Source organism: Puma concolor, chromosome A3, assembly GCF_028749965.1.
Source record: "Puma concolor isolate L17-30 chromosome A3, mPumCon1.1.hap2, whole genome shotgun sequence".
Lineage (NCBI taxonomy): Eukaryota > Metazoa > Chordata > Mammalia > Carnivora > Felidae > Puma > Puma concolor.
Window position 1 is genome coordinate 61,647,947 of NC_141669.1, and position 18,612 is coordinate 61,666,558.

General features: G+C 35.9%; 1 protein-coding gene across 5 annotated transcripts in view; it reads left to right on the forward strand.

Annotated features, from left to right (window-relative positions):
• The window catches only part of USP34 (ubiquitin specific peptidase 34), a 254,684-nt gene that overhangs the window by 84,686 nt on the left and 151,386 nt on the right, over positions 1-18,612 (forward strand). For all 5 annotated transcript variants that reach the window (XR_015249197.1, XM_086701030.1, XM_086701029.1 and 2 more), the window contains 4 exons: positions 1,344-1,536; positions 2,519-2,580; positions 11,837-11,918; positions 12,011-12,103. Coding sequence is in view for 4 of the 5 variants with exons in the window: in XM_086701030.1 (XP_086557156.1) it covers positions 1,344-1,536; positions 2,519-2,580; positions 11,837-11,918; positions 12,011-12,103 (430 nt within the window). In the remaining variant the exon portion in view is untranslated. The remainder of the gene's footprint in view (positions 1-1,343; positions 1,537-2,518; positions 2,581-11,836; positions 11,919-12,010; positions 12,104-18,612) is intronic.

Sequence of the window (18,612 nt, forward strand, 5' to 3'; positions counted from 1 at the left end):
CTCTCTCTCTCTCTCTCTCTCTCTCTCTCCCTCCTTCTCAAAATAAATAAACTTTAAAAAAAAGTGTGTGAGGATGGGGCCTTTGTATCAGTTTGCTTTTGCTGTGTAAGAAAACAACACCCAAATCTTAATGGCTTAAAATAACAACCATTTATTATTTCTCACAGTTCTCAGGCTGAGTAGTTCTTTTGATCTGGTTTGACTTGGCTGGAACTGCATGCTTTAAGAATATCACCTCACTTAAGTATTCTCTGGTTGCCCGCTGATTGTTGCTGGAAGTGGAGGGGAGTTCATATTCATCTTGCAGTTGGGGCATCGGCTGTGTGTCTTTCATCCAGCAGGCTAACCTGGGTTCCGTTTTTTTGGTGATGGAAAAGTTAGAGGTCAAGCACAGACTTTCCAAGCTTCTGTTTATGCCACATCTCTTAATGTTCCATTTATCAAAGCAACTTGCATTGCAAAGCTCGGATTCAAGAGAGAATGTAGATGAAATAGGGAGAATCTAGAGAAAGAAGGTGATACCTCTTTTATTTTTTTAATGTTTATTTAGAGAGAGTGTGAGGGAGGGAGTAGCAGAGAGAGGGAGAGAAAGGGAGAATCCCAAGGAGACTCTGTGTTGTCAGCACAGAGCCTGACATGGGGCTCGATTCCACAAACAGATCATGACCTGAGCTGAAACCAAGAGTCGGACGCTTAACTGACTGAGCCCCCCAGGTCCCCTCAAATAGATGATACCTCTTGATAGGAAGGGTAGCAACATTGCATTGCAAAGGCCTCTGTGTAAAGTGATGGGAATAGTTGGGGCCATTTTGCAATCCATTACAAACCCCGAGGAGCACTAATGTTGAAGGTTGGATAGGGAAGGAAGAACCAGCAAATAGAATAGGTAGGACCTGAGGAAAACCAGTGGTTTGTGATATCTGGAAGCCAAATAAGAATAATGTTTAAAATGTACTTACTTTGAAGAATTTTGGCTGTGTGGGGAGTAAATATACAATTTTATATGAAAGTAGGTGAAATTTACTAAAATAGGACCTGTATACATGATAGATATGAAAGATTAATAAAGCTTTATCAGAGGTGCAGAATCCGATGTTAAATATCTTGGCTCTTGGCAGTTTCTGATTCAAGTTGGACTCTGCAAAGAACATGCTACTTCAGGTCACAGTCTTTGAAGCAGCACTTAGAAATAATTTAAATTGGGAATGTTAATCTCAGGATGCCAGGTTCTACTTTATTAAACATTTTAGAGGTATGGAACAAAGGAATATTACTGAATTTTTGAAGGGTCTTTAGGAATATTTTACAAGTTTTTATGTATGTTTTATTTTGAATCACTTAAGGTATTTATGCAAGCTCTCTGATCAGGAGTTAAGACAGAGTGCGGCTCGCAACATGGCTGACTTAATGTGGAGCACAGTGAAAGAACCATTGGATACAACATTATGCTTTGATAAAGAAAGTTTAGATCTTGCATTTAAGTACTTTATGTCACCAACTCTGACTATGAGGTTGGCTGGACTAAGTCAGATAACGGTAAGCTATATTTGTTCATTTTGGGTCATTTTTTATTTGCCTTCTGCACTTCACCATCATCATCATTATCCCTACTATTTGTGGAGCACTTACATGAGGCATTGTGCTTGTTATTTTGCATAGATTACTTTGTGTGGTCTATATAAATAATTTTAGTATTTTCCCTATTTTAAGTATGATGAAACTGAAGCTTAGAATTACAAGGATTTATACTTTAGGTCATCTTTCTTTTCTTTCTTTCTTTCCTTTCTTTTTTTTCTTTCATTTTCCACGCAAAAGCCAGAGATAATTAGGCTACAGACCATATTTGATTAACAGAGATTTTGTTTGAATTGGACGGTAGCAAATAATGTTGTAAATAGAGAGAAATATATATTATTGTCTTGAGGATGAGATGGGGAGGAAGACCTGATACCATGAGTCTGTATTCTTGCATAATAACAATTTGCTAGAGCTCAGTAGTTAGCTGAATCCTTTAGAGTGACTATGCTTTTTCAGATTTACCAAGGTTTCCATGAGCTTTACTCCTTTGTATTTCCTGCCTGTTTTATTCTGAAGTAACCACATTTACCCATGTATTAGGCTTTGTAAATGTAGAAAATACTTATTGACATTTTTTCTAAATTAAATCTTAAATGTATTTATTGAGGGAGCCTTCCTGACATTTTATGTCTGTAGTGACATATTACTTGCTGCCTAGCATTAGATTTTTAAAATTTTTCCCCTATTTAGTTTTGTTCTCTCATTTTCTCTCATGTACTTAGTGGAATAAAGCACGAGTATTACTTGTAGAATGAAATTTTTTACTATTTTAATATGATAAAGGAAATAACCAGATTAATTAGTGTGTGTGAGAATCTTCTGTTTTATAATTTTGATTTGGTTTTTGACTGATTTATATATAACCATGTTTCTTGGCAGTTGGTAACATACTAGAAAAATTTTGTAAAAAAAACTTTAAATTTCTTTTCTTTAATTATAGAATCAACTTCATACCTTCAATGATGTATGCAATAATGAATCCTTGGTATCAGACACAGAAACGTAAGTAGGAACGTCAGTTTATATATAAGTATATTAACTTATTGTGCAGCTGCTTATATGGTATATATAATTGTGACTTTATTAGTTTGGAAGTGTTTGGTAGGAATTCTTTGCCTTGTGACTTGATTAATAAGTTTTCGGAACAATATATTGAAACAATTCTCTTTTTTAAAAGGATATACCAACACATAGTTTTAGTGGCACAAAATGCAAAGGTGTACTATTTATAAAGGAAAATTCAGTAATAAAGAATATGGGGAGGCACCTGGGTGGCTCAGTCGGTTAAGCATCTGACTCTTGATTTTGGCTCAGGTCATGTTCTTACAGTTGTGACATTGAGCCCCACATTGGGCTCTGTGCTGACAGTGTGGACCCTGCTTGGGATTCTTTCTCTCCTTCTCTCTCTCCCTCTCCCCTGCTCATGGTTGGTCTCTCTCTCAAAATAAATAAACATACATTAAAAAAAATAGAATATGGTACTGATAGTTTTCAGAAAGCACACTTGATGCAGATAAAGAAAAGACCTCATTCAACACATTTTATGAGGAAAAACCAAGTTAATGATGCTCATGTGTGAAAAGAAGTAGTTGTTATAGCTTAGTGCTTTTTAGTATCTTAGAAATATTTATTTATTCCAATATCCCATTTAGGTGTTTGTCCAGTATACAAATCCATTTTAAAATCTCAATTGAGTGGTAATATCTTTTGCTTGAAAATACCTGTATAGTTTTTTGTTTGTTTTTGTTTTTTTAATGTTTGTTTATTTTTGAGAGAGGGAGAGAGAGAGAGAAGGGCAGAGAGGGAAACACAGAATCTGAAGCAGGCTTCAGGCTCTGAGCTGCCAACACAGAGCCCAGTGCAGGGCTTGAACTTAGAAACTATGAGATCGTGACCTGAGCTGAAGTCGGACCAACTGAGCCTGCCAGGTATCCTGACCTGTATAGTTTTAAGGTGTTAGAAAAGTCATAATTATATGAATGACTTATATTTTTGCTTTACTAAGTAAGTAACTTTTATGCATTGATTTTAGTTCTTCCCTATGGAATTAACCTCAGTTGAACCGAACCCTTCGTGAATTTGAAAACCAGAGATGATGTCTGTTGACTCTTTTTCTTCTCCAGGCTAAAGAGTTCTTATTCTTCCAACATGATAGGGTGTTTAGATTTATTACCAGACCACTCTCCCATCTCTGGCAACATTCTTTGTCAGTGATTTCTTTAAAATAATGTTGCCCAGAATAGATCATAGCTGTATAAATTCTGGGTCATACTAGGAGTACTATTTCCCACTGTCAGGATATTACATAGATTATATCCAGTAGTAAAACTACACCTTTGGATTTTAACCCCTTAGTTTGCCCTTCTCCCACCTCTCTACTCCATAAGACAGACTAGGAGAATGTTAAATTTGCCAAGGCAGTAATCACCCCCACTCTGCAAAAAAAAAAAAAAAAAAAAAAAAAAAAAATCCTAAAATCATCAGTGCAGTAACTTCACATGTCCATACAAGCTAGATCCTTATGTTGCTAAAACAGTGCATAGAGAATAAGGAGTTCCATTAAAAAAAGTATAAGGAATATGTGTCCTAAAGGCATGATTAAGAAAAGAGGGAGGAGAGTCAAAATTTTGAGTAATAGTAGGTAGAAATAGTTAAAATTGGGAAGAGAAGGGTTCTTATAATGTGGGAAAATTGGAACAAATAGAGAAAAGGTGATAAATACTGTTGCAGCCTATGAATTGTGTCTCTCTTTTTTAGCAGATTTATTAAGGTATAGATACTGTACCTATCATAAAATTCACCTGTATTTACAGTGAATTTTAGGAGATTGGCAGGGCTGTGTGAAAATCATCACAGTCCAATTTTAGAACATTTCTATCACTTTAGAAAAACCCCTTTTACCAATTTGTAATCAATTCCTAGTCTTATTCTTAGCCTCACTAATATACTTTTGTCTTTTTTTAATTTTAATTTTTTTTTAAGTTTATTTATTTATTTTGAGAGAGATACTCAGAAAGCACGATGGGTTAAAGGGAGAGAGAGAATTCCAAGCATACTCTGCACTGTCAGTGCCAAGCCAGATGCGGGCTCAAACTCATGAACTGTGAGAACATGATCTGAGTGTAAATCAAGAGGACCAAATTAAAAAAAAAAAGCAACACCGAGAGATCATTGTAGTACCAAATGAGATCCATGTCTGTTTTCCATAGGGAGTAGGGTTGAGGAAAGGATACTACTGGTCTATGGTGGCATTTTTACATGAGGGAAAAAAATCTCCCTTGCGTGGCCCATATTGAAGTGGGAGCTTCCAAACAAATTTTAGTTCTGTGAAGTATCTGACTTCTTCATATGGATTGTAGAACATCTTGTATACCTAGATCATATAAGATTTGTGTTTAATCAAGCCTACTGTCTTCCATCAAAATCAGATGGCAAGTCACATTATTGTACTGAGTCATGCTTCTAAAGAGAATCCACTTTAGGATACACTTGATACTAATGATACGTTCTTACCAATTAAAGTGGTGGGTGACAGTAATTTAAAAAAGGATTCAAGGGTTCAGTATTAGCTAGTTTAGTCTGGCTTTATAGATTGTAACTGCCATAGAGAGTAACAAGAATTGGCTGTATTGTTTGTTTTCTTCTCCCTTTATTTCTGTTGCTTTTTATTTCATGTATTTTGGGAGTTGTGGTTTTTTTTTGTGTGTTTGTTTTTAGTCCCATATATGTTTATAATTGTTATGTTCCTGATAATTTCATTCTTTTATCATTATAAAAAGACCCATATATAAAGCTATTTTTGGCTTAGAGGTCCTGGGTGGCTTAGCTGGTTAAGTGTCCAACTTTGGCTCAGGTCATGGTGTCATGATTCATGGGTTCAAGCCCTACTTCAGAGCCTCTGTCTGTCTCCCTCTGCCCCTTCTCGCTTACTCTCTCAAAAATAAATAAACATTAAAAAGCAATCCCCACATTTTTTGGCTTAATGTTTATTTTGTCTGAGTTATTGTAGCCACTGCCACTTTGTTTCATGGTATATCTTTTTCCATGCTTTTAACTTTCAATTTGTTTTTTTGTTTGTTTTTTTTAAGAGCGAGAGGGAGCAAGAGCACAAGTGAGGGAGAGGGGCAGAGGGAGAGAAAGAGAATCTTAAGTAGGCTCCATGCTTAGCACAGAGCTCAACATGGGCCTCCATCACATGACCCTGGGATCATGACTGGGGCTAAAATCTGGAGTTGGACTCTCAACTGATGAGCCACCCAGGTGCTCCTGTTTGTGTTTTTGGATCTAAAGTATTTATCTCAGCATATAGTTGGATTTAACTCTCCCCTCCCCAAATATAATCCCATAATCCCTGTTCCCCGCCCCCTTAAAGTAGTCTCTGTGCCCATTGTGGGGCTTGAACTCTCGACCCTGAGATCATGTTTTATGATCAGTTGCATGTTCTACCCACTGAGCCAGCCAGGTGCTCTAATCTCTGCCTTTTGATTGTAGTATTTAATCCATTTACTCTTAATATCATTGTGTAGTTGGATTTACTCCTATTTTGCTGTTGGTTTTATGTATGCCTTCTGTTTTGATTTTGTTTCTCCTTTATTGCCTTTATTCTTGTATACCATTTTAATCCATTGATTTTTTTTTAATACTTCAAAAATTACTTTTTTAGTGGCTACCTTATGGGTTATAGTATGCATATTAGTTACTGTCTCCTTCCAATTAGTAATAATGGAATTTTAGTAAAATATGGAAACATTGTTCCAGTATAGGTCTGTTCCTTTGTTTCTGGTAAGTTACCTGTTAATCTTACTGTGGTTCCTTTGTACACATATGTTTCATTTTCTTTTGCTGATTTCAAGATTTTGCTCTTTATCTTTGGCTTTTTTTTTTTTTTTAATTTTTTTTTTTTCAACATTTTTTATTTATTTTTGGGACAGAGAGAGACAGAGCATGAACGGGGGAGGGGCAGAGAGAGAGGGAGACACAGAATCGGAAACAGGCTCCAGGCTCTGAGCCATCAGCCCAGAGCCTGACGCGGGGCTCGAACTCACGGACCGCGAGATCGTGACCTGAGCTGAAGTCGGACGCTTAACCGACTGTGCCACTCAGGCGCCCCAACATATATTTATTTTTGAGAGACACAGACATAGCGTGACTAGAGGAGGAGCAGAGAGAGAGGGAGACACAGAATCTGAAGCAGGCTCCAGGCTCCGAGCTGTCAGCACAGAGCCTGATGTGGGGCTCGAACTCACGAACTGTGAGATCATGACATGAGCCAAAGTTTGATGCTTAACCAACTGAGCCACCCAGGCGCCCTTTCTTTTTGTTTTTAAATGTTGCTTTAAATTTTATTTTGAGAGAATGTGAGTGTGGGAGAGGCAGAGAGAGAGAGGGAGACAGAAGATCTGAAGTGGGCTCTACACTGACAACAGCGAGCCTGATGTGCGTCTTGAACTCATCAATCGCGAAACCGTGACCTGAGCCAAAGTCAGACACTCAACCAACTGAACCACCCAGGCACCCCACTACTTTTTTCATTAAATGTTCTGTAATAGCCAGTTAAAAAGGTTTTTGAAGAAATAGGCAATCTGAAGAAGCCTGTATCAAAGAAATTGAATGAAAAATTACTGACTTTCCAAAACAAAGCACCAGGCCCAGATGTCGTTACTGGTGAATTCTTCCAAATATTAAAAGAAGAAATTTAAGGGGTGCCTGGGTTGCTCAGTTCGTTAAGTGTCAGACTTCAGCTCAGGTCATGATTTTGTGGTCTGTGAGTTCAAGCCCCATGTTGGGCTCTGTGCTAACAGTTCAGAGCCTAGAGCCTGCTTCGGATTCTGTGTCTCCCTCTCCTTCAGCCTCTACCCCACTCATGTTCTGTCTCTCTTTCTCTCAAAAATAAACATTAAAAAAATTAAAAAAAAAGATAAGAAATTTAAGGAAGAAATTACCCTAGAGGCGACTTGGTAGTTCAGTTGGTTAAGCATCTGAATCTTGTTTTCCGCTCAGGTCATGATCTCATGGTTGTGAGTTTGAGCTCCTCATTGGGCTCTGTGCTAGGTGTGGAGCCTGGTTGAGATTGTCTCTCTCCCTCTCCTTTTGCCCCTCCTCAGCTTATATGCCTGTGTGCATGCACTCTCTCAAAAAAAAAAAAAAACAAAAAAAAAACAAAAAAAAACCCCACCCTCCCCCAATACCAAAACCAAAGACATGTAAAAACTATGGACCAGTATTTCTCATGAACATAAATGTAGAAATCTTCATAAAATATTAGCAAATTAAGTCCATCAATGTACGAAAAGAATTACATGCTGCAACCAAGTGAGTTATACCCCAGGTATGCAAATCTGGTTCATTTCATGTAATCTGTCACATCAACAGGCTAAAAGAAAAATCACATGATCATATGTATATATAAAGAAAAAGTATTTGACAAAATTGAATACTTAAGATAAAACTCTCAGTAAACTAGGAGTAGAGAACTTCCTCAGCTTGGTAAAGAACATTTACAAAAAAGCTACAGGTAACTTTGTATTAATAATGAGAAACACAAAGCTTTCCACTGAAATCAGGAAAAAGGAAAGTCTGTTCTCTTACCACTGTCTTTCAACACTCTACTCAAAAGGCCTACCTAGTGTAGTAAGGCAAGGAAAGAGAATAAAATGTATATAGATTGGGAAGGAAGAAATCGGTCTTTGATTGGTGATGACATGATCTTCTATATAGAAAATCTGGAAGAATTGACACTTGTGGAACCTAGTGAGTGAGCAAAGGTACAGCAAGGTTGCAGGATACAAAGTTAATAAAGAAAACTCAGTTGCTTTTCTATATATCAGTACTGAACACATGAGATTTGAAATTTAAAATATAATTTCATTTACATTAGCACAACATATGAAATACTTAGATATAGATCCTGTTCATATTTTATTAGATTTATGTGAGGAAAATTACAAAACTCCGACAAAAGATACCAAAGAACTAAATAAATGGAGAGATACTCCATGTTTATGAATAGAACATGTAAAATTGTAAAGATAACAGTTCTTCCCAACTTGATCTATAGATTCATTATAACCTCAGTCAAATCCCAGCAGGTTATTTTGTGGATATCAACAAAATGACTCTAAAGTTTATATAGAGAGACAAAATACCCATAATTGCTAAGACAATATTGAAAAGAACAAAGTTGGGGCGCCTGGGTGGCTCAGTCGGTTGAGCGTCCGACTTCGCTCAGGTCACGATCTCGCGGTCCGTGAGTTCGAGCCCCGCATCAGGCTCTGTGCCGACAGCTCAGAGCCTGGAGCCTGCTTCAGATTCTGTGTCTCCCTCTCTCTCTGGCCCTCCCCCCATTCATGCTCTGTCTCTCTCTGTCTCAAAAATAAATAAATGTTAAAAAAAAATTAAAAAAAAAAAAAAAAAAGAAAAGAACAAAGTTGGCAGACTGATGATACCCACCCTCAAGACTTTAAAATTGCAGTCACGACAGTGTGGTACTAGTGACAAATAGATGAATGGAACAGAATAGAGAGCTCAGAAATAGACCATATAAATATAGTCCATTGACAGAGGAGCAAAGGCAGTACCATGGAGCAAAAATAGTCTTTCCAACAAATGGCACTGAAACAATTGGACAACTATGTACAAAAGAAAGAATCCAGACACAGACCACATACACTACTCAAAAATTAACTTAAAATGTGTCACACACATAAACATAAAATACAAAATTATAAAATTTTGTATTTTATAAAATCTTCTAGAATATAGGAGAAAACCTAGATGACTTTGAGTATGGCAGTGACCTTTTGGATATAACACCGTGATCCACCAAAGAAAGAATTGGCAAGGTGGAGTTTATTAAAATTAAAAACTTGTGCTCTGTGGAAGGTAATGTAAAGAGAATAAGAAGACAGCCACAAGCTGGAAAAAAAATTTGCAAAAGACATGTCTGATAAAGGACTGCTATCCAAAATATTCAGAGAATCTTGAAATTTAACAGTAAGTACCTTGGGCACTCTGACTAAAAAATATACCAAAGATTTTATCACCCTTCAAGCCTAAATCAGAAGATACAGAAATGACAAATATGCACACGAAAAGATGCCCTATATCCTCTTTCATGAGGGAAATGCAAATTAAACTATCAGTGAGATTCTACTGCACATCTCTTAGAACAGTCAAAATTTAGAATCCTGATAACACCAAATGCTGACAAGGTTTTGGAGCAACAAGAACTCTCATCTGTTGCTGGTAGGAGTACACTCCACTTTGGCAGGCAGTTTGGTAGTTTCTTACAAAATTCAACATACTCTTAACCATTTATCTAGCAGTTGTGTTTTCTGATATTGACCCAGAGGAGTTGAAAACTTAGGTCTACGCAAAAACCCGCATAGGTGTTTATATTAGCTTTATTCATAATTGTTGAACTAGAATAAACCAATGGGATATTGCTAAATGAAAAAAATGGTGAGTGAAAGAGGCCAGATTAAAAAAAAATTACTTAATGTATCTTTTTTTACACATAAAATTCCAGAAATGAAAACTATAATAAAGCAGAGTATGGGGAGTGTGGTTGTGGGGGCTGGAGAAGGGGCAGATGACAGAGGGGAATAAAGAATGTTTTTGGGTTAGTGTATGTGTTTATCATCTTGATGGTGGTGATGAATTCATAAAATATACTTAAGCTTAAATTCGTGAAACTGTATACTTTAAATGTCTTCAGAGGCACCTGGGTGGCTCAGTCGGTTAGGCGGCCGACTTCAGCTCAGGTCGTGATCTCGTGGTCCATGAGTTCGAGCCCCGTGTCGGGCTCTGTGCTGACAGCTCAGAGCCTGGAGCCTGTTTCGGATTCTGTGTCTCCCTCTCTCTGACCCTCCCCCGTTCATGCTCTGTCTCTCTCTGTCTCAAAAATAAATAAATGTTAAAAAAAAAAAAAAGTAAATGTCTTCAGTGTATTATATGTCATGTATATCTCAAAGGTGTACAAGACAATTAACTGGTAAACTCTCATACTACCTTATTGGTAGAACTAATATAATAGGTTAACTTCTATTCTAAAGGAGACTTGATGGCTCTTCTTAAAAAATGAGGGGTGCCTGGGTGGCTCAGTCAGTTAAGCCTCTGACTGTTGATTTCAGCTCCAGTCGTGATCTCCCAGTTCTGAGATTGAGCCCCATGTTGGGGCTCTGTGCTGAGCATGGAGCCTGCTTGGGATTCTCTCTCCCTGTTTCTCTCTCTCTACTCCCCTTCTGCCCCTCTCCCCTGCTCATATACGTGCACACGTGCTCTCTCTCTCTCTAAGCAAACAAACGTTAAAAAAAATCAAGAGTAATCTGGAACTGTTATAAAATGTTCATGGTTTGCAATGAGATTTTGGTAAATATAGTTTATTCTGAATGATCAATTGATATATTTAAGGAACAGTAATCTTTATTAATATCAGGCAGGAGACTTTTAGTTTGGCTTTTAGATAATTTTTTTTTTCCTTTTACCCTTTGGGTAACCTGTTTTCCTGATGTTACCTTACTGTAGGGGGCATATTGGGAAACCTTCTCTGAATGCTTGGGTGCCTACTATGGAAATTAAAAAGTAGAAGTCAAGTCTTTGAGTAAGAAAATAAATTTTTTTTTTTTAAACATTTATTTATTTTTGAGACAGAGAGAGACAGAGCATGAACGGGGGGAGGGCCAGAGAGAGGGAGACACAGAATCTGAAGCAGGCTCCAGGCTCTGAGCTGTCAGCACAGAGCCCGACGCGGGGCTCGAACTCACGGACCGTGAGATCGTGACCTGAGCGAAGTCGGACGCTCAACCGACTGAGCCACCCAGGCGCCCCTTTGAGTAAGAAAATAAATTGCTTATTGTTATGCTTGGTATTTCCACTTGTATAACTGGTGTGAGCTGTTATCTTTTCAGGTTTGTTTTGCTTGTTTATAAATTCAGGCAGTATTACCATTTCTTTTATTTATTCTTTGTAGTACTCTAACCAGTTAATTGTATATAATCATTTCTTTATAATTTGTATGTGCACAAAGTTAGGTTTGTGGGTGCCTTGCTGGCTCAGACAGTGGAGCATGTGACTCTTGATCTCAGGGTCATGAGTTCAAGCCCCACACTGGCATGGAGCCAAAAACAACAACAACAACAACAACAAAACTCACTTTTAAAAAAAATTAGGCGTTCAACTGAATCTGCATTTTAGACTTGGGAAAGAATGATATTAATAATTTTTTAATGCACTAACTATTTTGATTATTTGACTTTAGGTCCATTGCAAAAGAACTTGCAGACTGGCTAATAAGCAACAATGTGGTAGAGCATATATTTGGACCAAATTTACATATTGAGGTTTGTGGACAATTACATGACTTCTCTGCTCTAGTAAAAGAAGAATACTTTAGAAAATTGACTATAATAAGTTTCTTTCCCCCCCCCCCCAGATTATCAAACAGTGCCAAGTGATTTTGAACTTCTTGGCAGCAGAAGGGAGACTGAGTACTCAGCATATTGATTGCATATGGGCTGCAGCACAGGTAATATTAACAACTCATATTCATTAAGTGCTTCTTAATTATTTGTTCTAAGTGTTTTATTCCCCTAAGAGGTAAGTTCCGTTATCCCCATTTTATAGCTAAAGAAACAGAGACATAGTGAAAGTTGGTCATGGAATCTATGGAGTCTGGCTTCAGAATCTATGTCTGACTATATTATAGGGAGAATTGAAGGAAATGAGAGTCATTTGGAGGGTCTTCATGAAACCATCTTGGTTTATTAAGAGATATTTGCCTATTTGTTGATACAGTAAACCCTTCTGTATGTTGTATTCATAGTTTTCTATTATACTGTTTTAATTCAGTTATTTGAATAGGCGTATATCAGCATGGCTCAAAATCCAAAAAATAAATAGTAAAGTGTATGTTATATCTCAACCCTTCCCCCCACTCCTGTCCCTACATTCTAGGCATGCAGTTCTTATCTTCTCAGGTGCATCAGAGATTTTCTGTGTAAATAGCTAATTGTAAGCTTTTCTTTTTTTTTGCCCCCTTTATTACACATGTTGCATACTAAATGGACTTGGCTTTTTTCACTTAATTTATCCTGAAGATTATTGCATATCAATATATAAAACCATTTTTAAAAGAGGGCATAGTGTTTAAATATATACATGTATGGTAATTTATTTTACTAGTTCCCTGTTCATAGGCATTATTTTTTCCCATTCTTTTCTATTATAAACAATGCTAAAATCAGTAAGTTCTAACATACTCATTTCATTCATGTGTAAAATTATTTGTAGGATAAATCTTTTAAGTAGAATTTTTAGGTTAAAGCATCTCTGTGGTTTACTTGTGGTATATAATGGTGTGATAAAGCCTCTTGTCCCTCATCTTCCTCAATATCTTGTGTCCTTACACTTGATGTTTGCTAAACAGATGGGTGAAAAGTGGTATCATTGCTATTTTAAATTTGCATTTAGTTTATATGAAGCACATTTCAAGTCTTGTGTTTAAGAGCCACTTTTGTTTCCTTTACTGGGAATGTCCGTTGATTTTCTTTGCCATGTAGTAGTGGTTTTCTTGTTCTTTTTTGTAGGAGACTTTTATATATTAGTGACATTGGACTTGTGTCTATGTTAAGAGTTATAACTGTATTCTACTTTGATATTTTTTGCTTTGGTTAAGGTGGTTTTTGCTGTTCAGATTCACATTTGTGGTTTTCAAACTTGTGGTTTAATTTTTTTATTGCTTGTGGATTTTTTTTCTTATGGTTTGAAATGCCTTTTCCACTCTGAGGTTATAAGAAAATTCTCCTTTAGTTCCTTTCTGTACATTTTCTGTTTTAATTTTATATTTTAGTCTTTGAGTTGGAATTTTTCTTGGTTCAAGGTGTCCTGCATCTTAACTTATTACCCCATTTTTTTGTTACGTAGTTGTCTCCTTTCCACTTGTTCAGCAATTCTTTTATTCCTTACTGAACTGAGATACCACTTTTATTTTGACTGTTTTTTTTATTTCTGGAGTCTGTAGACTGACCAGTAGTATATGTAGTCATGATCAGTATACCATGGATTAGTAAATTGAAGGCTTTCAGGCCAGCCACTTCATTTTGTAAATAAAGTTTTTTTGCACCATAAGCTTGTTGATTCTTGTGCATATTGCCTGTTGCTACTTCCATATTGTAGTGGTAGTGTACAGTACTTGTAGCAGAGACCTTATCACTTGCAATCTTGAACTGTTGACTCTCTGGTCCTTCAAGAAAACATTTGCTGATCCTGGGTTTATACTAATGTCTTACCCTTTTTTTTCCCCTGGTAATATTCATGTCTGGCAGGGCTGGTTCTTTTTATATATTTTTTCATGTAAATTTTAGCATTCTTATTTAAAAATATTGGCATATTAATTGTAATAATGATTAATTTGAAAAGAATCGAAATGGTCTTCCTACTCAGAGCTTGCACTCTTCGTTCTCTTTTGTATCATTCAAAAATTTAAAGTTATTTGTATATAAATTTTATTTCATGTTAAGCTTATTTTTAGGAATTTAAGTTGTATTTGTTATTGCTATTATAATAGCCATTTCTCCCATTATACTTACTTTTGTTCATTATATTTCTCTTCCTTCTATTAGATTTGATGATTACTGCACATATTCATAAACTTTTTGTATAAAGATTTTCAAATTTTTGATAATTGTGTGCCTTGAGACCTTAATTCTTAGATTGGTTGTGGTAATTTTTTAATACTTTTTTTTTTTTACTTCCCATATTTAATAATGTATATTTCTATATTACTGTCATTTTAGTAAATTAATGAAGCACTTTCCATTTCAGAATAAAGGGAACTTTTCTTTCATAATTTTCTGACAATGTTATTCATTTTAATAGACATAAAATTTTTATTTTGTTCACATCAAGAGTAGGAAAATATGAGAACAATGATATATTAAGTAATACAGATTAAGTAGCTAGGAATAGTGGAGTATTATTCTTTATTGAAACTGAAACTTATCAAATTGATAATTGAAAATGTCATCTGTTCATGTTTTAGCTTCTTCCCTAGCAAGAATTTGAAGTAACCTGGGAAGGGAATAATTAAAAATTGTGGCATAATTTGTGATACAGTTTGAAAACTTAAGATATTTATAAAAGATTAACATAAAATAAGTGTCTCCTAAGGGTTATTTTAATTGGGTGTTTCTGTGTTTGTTACTGCTTTATTTTTGAATCTACCACAAATTTAGAATGATCAGAAATTTTTACGTTTTGAGATTTTAACATTTGAGCACTAAATATAATGAATTTTAAAGTGTCTAGGGTTGGTTAGTTTCATACAGTCTTACCTGAGTTTTTTTCATTCCATCTAGAGTAAGTTTTTGACGTTACTTTGTCCACCTCAGAGACAGGCACACAAACACACACACACACACACACACACACACACACACACACACACACACACACACACACACACACACACACACACACACTCTTTACCCATACTAATTGGATTGGCTGCTGCTCTTTTCATTGTTTGTATTATAACTTTTGTACCGGAATCCAAGAAGAAAATAGACACAGGTGACAAATGGATTGAAATAGGTAGAAAAGTATTTGCAAATATTTGAAAAATGCTTATCTTTGTAATTAAATACAAGTTCAAATAATGTAATAGAATTTTCATGTATTGGGTAATTCCCATTATGTTTAATAATGCACTGTATTGACCAGAGTATGGTATAACTTATGGCAAGCAACACAGAGTTCTATTTCTGGTAATTTATTTTGTAAATACAAGTACATTAAGATGTTTGTTGCAGCATTGACTGTGCTAGCACATGAGGAATGTCTGTCACTGTAGGACTACTTAGATAAGTTGTGGGAAATTCATATAATAGAATGCTGTGTAGCTGTGAGAAGGACTGAAATAGTTGAGTTTTGCTCAAGTGGAATAGTATGTAAGAAATAGTTTTACTAAATACTGTGTAGGTAATCGATCTTTTATTGAGAGAAGATTTCAAGTACACCTTGTATTCTCCCAGTGTGTATTTAAACAATTGTAAAAAGAGGATCCATATATACATATATGTACATAAGGATCCATATATACATATATGTACATATACTTCTTACTTGTAAATGCCTGGAACTTTTTGTAAAAAATACACAAATTTTAATAGGTTTGCTTTTAGGGAAGTTGCCTGGGATAGATGGGAAACTTTCTTCTTACTGTCTATGCTTATGTAAACTTTGAAACTTTTCCATGTGTATATCAGGTTTTCAGTAAATACAAAGACTAGTATATAAAGTTAAAGCAAGTATTTTGGCATTTAAATCACGCTCTCTACCATTTAAAGTTACTATTCTGATTTGGCTTAGTTAACCTCTCTGTATTTCCCTCTACACACCCTTCCACTATGAAATGTTTTAGTCAAGGGACATCAAAAAAACCCTTGAGAATCTTAGCACTCCATTGGAATTTATTGTTAAATGCTTTCCATATTTGAAGAATGTTTGCATACATGTATGCAACTTATTGATATAATAATTTTATTTTAAAATGGAGCTGATTTTTGTGAATAGATTTTCATGTCAATGACAAAAGTCAGATTCTCTATGATTTAGGACTTAAATATCATCTGATTGAGATATGCATTATGCACATAATTGTCATTAGATTTTCAAAAGGATTAGTGATGACCAATTTTATTTTTTTATTTTAATTTTTTTTAAAGTTTACTTTGAGAGACAGTGTGCGCGCGCACACACGTGAATAGGGGAGGGGCAGAAAGAGAGGGGGAGAGAGGATTCCAAACAGGCTCTGCACTGTCAACATGGAACTTGATGCAGGGCTCAAACTCATGAACTCCAAGATCCTGACCTGAGATTAAGAGTTGGTTACTTAATCGACCGAGCCACCTGGGAGCCCTGTTGTGATGACTAATTTTAGAAATGCTGATCTTTATTCGAATGGTTATTAGTTTCTGCATGTGTACTTGTATGCACATTTGGATTACTGCTTTATGAGACATTGCATGCAACTACTAGCATGTGAGGTTATGACTATACTTGAGTAATGTGGGCACTGAAATTTCCTTCTGTGTTACATATTATAATTTGAATTCTGTTCCTTCCTGCCTTTTTAGAAACTCTTAACATGAGCTCTGTTCTTTTTTTATGTTGTTGGATATCTTCACATATGACTTTGTTATCCATTCATATTTAAGAAAGTTGTCTAGGTAAATGGTCTAGATAGTCTTGGATGTTGTGAAATATTTTTTCATTAGAGCTGTCTCAAATGGGTCTCCTGCTTTGTGACATTTTTTAGGGTGGCAATGGTAAAACAACTTGAACTTTCCTCATTTGAGTCACTAGTTTTACTGCTTGTGGGATTTCTAAAAAAATTTTTTTTTCAACGATTATTCATTTTTGAGAGTCAGAAACAGGGAGTGAGTGGGGGAGGAGCAGAGAGAGAGAGGGAGACACTGAATCTGAAGCAGGCTCCAGGCTCTGAGCTGTCAGCACAAAGCCTGATGTGGGACTCAAACCCACGAACCATGAGATCCTGAGCTGAAGTTGGATGTTTAACCAACTGAACCACCCTGGCACTCCTCTGCTTGTGGAATTTCTAAGAGAGAGTGAAAGGGGATACCGGTATCTGCTTAAAAGCTATGGCTTTATATAATTTTTACTCAGGGAAGAGCCTTGGTGGATGGCTGTTTGTATTTTTCTGACCCATTGATGGCTGACAAATAAAATTATTCTTCAAGAATATTCATTGAAATCCTGTGTTTTTATCTTCATACCTCTTGGTGTCCATCTGAGTCCAGTATCTTTCCCATTTACATTGGAAGGTTAACTTAGCTCCTTTACAGCTCACTCACAAATTACTCTGAGCTACACCTTTCTCAGTCTGTACATTTTAAAATGTATTCCCTTCATTTTATTCAGAAGTTTGTTGAAATTTAGTATCTGTTATTAGCTCTCATTTTCTTTGTGGGTGTGTTTCTTTTCATTCTAAAATACAGTGATGATAGATTCTCTTCTGTAGAAGATGAGGGAATCTCATCATTTTTCTTTTCTCATTTTCTGCTTTCCAGTTTTTGCTATGTGTTATGTATAGTTTATCAAATCATTTGTTTTAAATTTTATAACCATAATTTGTACAGTTGTTTATTGCTAAGTTTGTATTTAGGTTATAACTCAGAAAAATTTTTCCCCTCATTTCTCTTTTTCTCATTCCAAAATTAATGAGTATTTATTCTTACGGTCTTCACAGATTAGCTTTTTGTTTTCCCTAAAGAGGAATCCTGATGTTCTGTTCTGGGTTACTACACGCTTGAGATGTCTGTTTTCTTTGTACTCATGTTTGAATGTAAGATACTAAGATTTCCCTCAGAGCTTTGTAATAGAGGTGAATAGTAGTTCATTGTTTCCTCAATGAACAGCTTTTATGTTTTATTTTATTTTGTTTTATTTTTTGCTTTTTTTGGTAATATTTTATGAAGATAGGTAGGTATATCCCATCATTCTTCCTTCCTTCCTTCCTTCCTTCCTTCCTTCCTTCCTTCCTTCCTTCCTTCCTTCCTAATTTCTACACACCAATGTCCAACTGAGCCAACCAGGCGCCTCTATCCCACCATTTCTTGTTGGCAGAATTTTTCTCTTATGTAGGTTTTCAGGTGTTAAGTAATCCATGCTGGTTCGTTTGTTTATTTTGATAGCAAGAGTGTGCCTGAGCAGGGAAGGGGCAGAAAGAGAGGGAGAAAGAGAATCCCAAGCAGGCTCCACACTGTCTGTGCAGAGCCCGACTCAGGCTCCATCTCACAACCGTGATATCATGAGGAGTCTGCTGCTTAACTGCCTGAGCCACCCAAGTGCTCCGGGTTTTTTTTTTTTTTTTTTTTTTAAACTTGATTTGAGTTTTGGTATGATGCCTGTTAACACATATATTTATTTTTTCTCTTTTTTTAATTAACTTCTTTATTGTGGCACAAATATATATAAACATAAAACTTAACCATTTGTAACTGTACAGTTCAATGG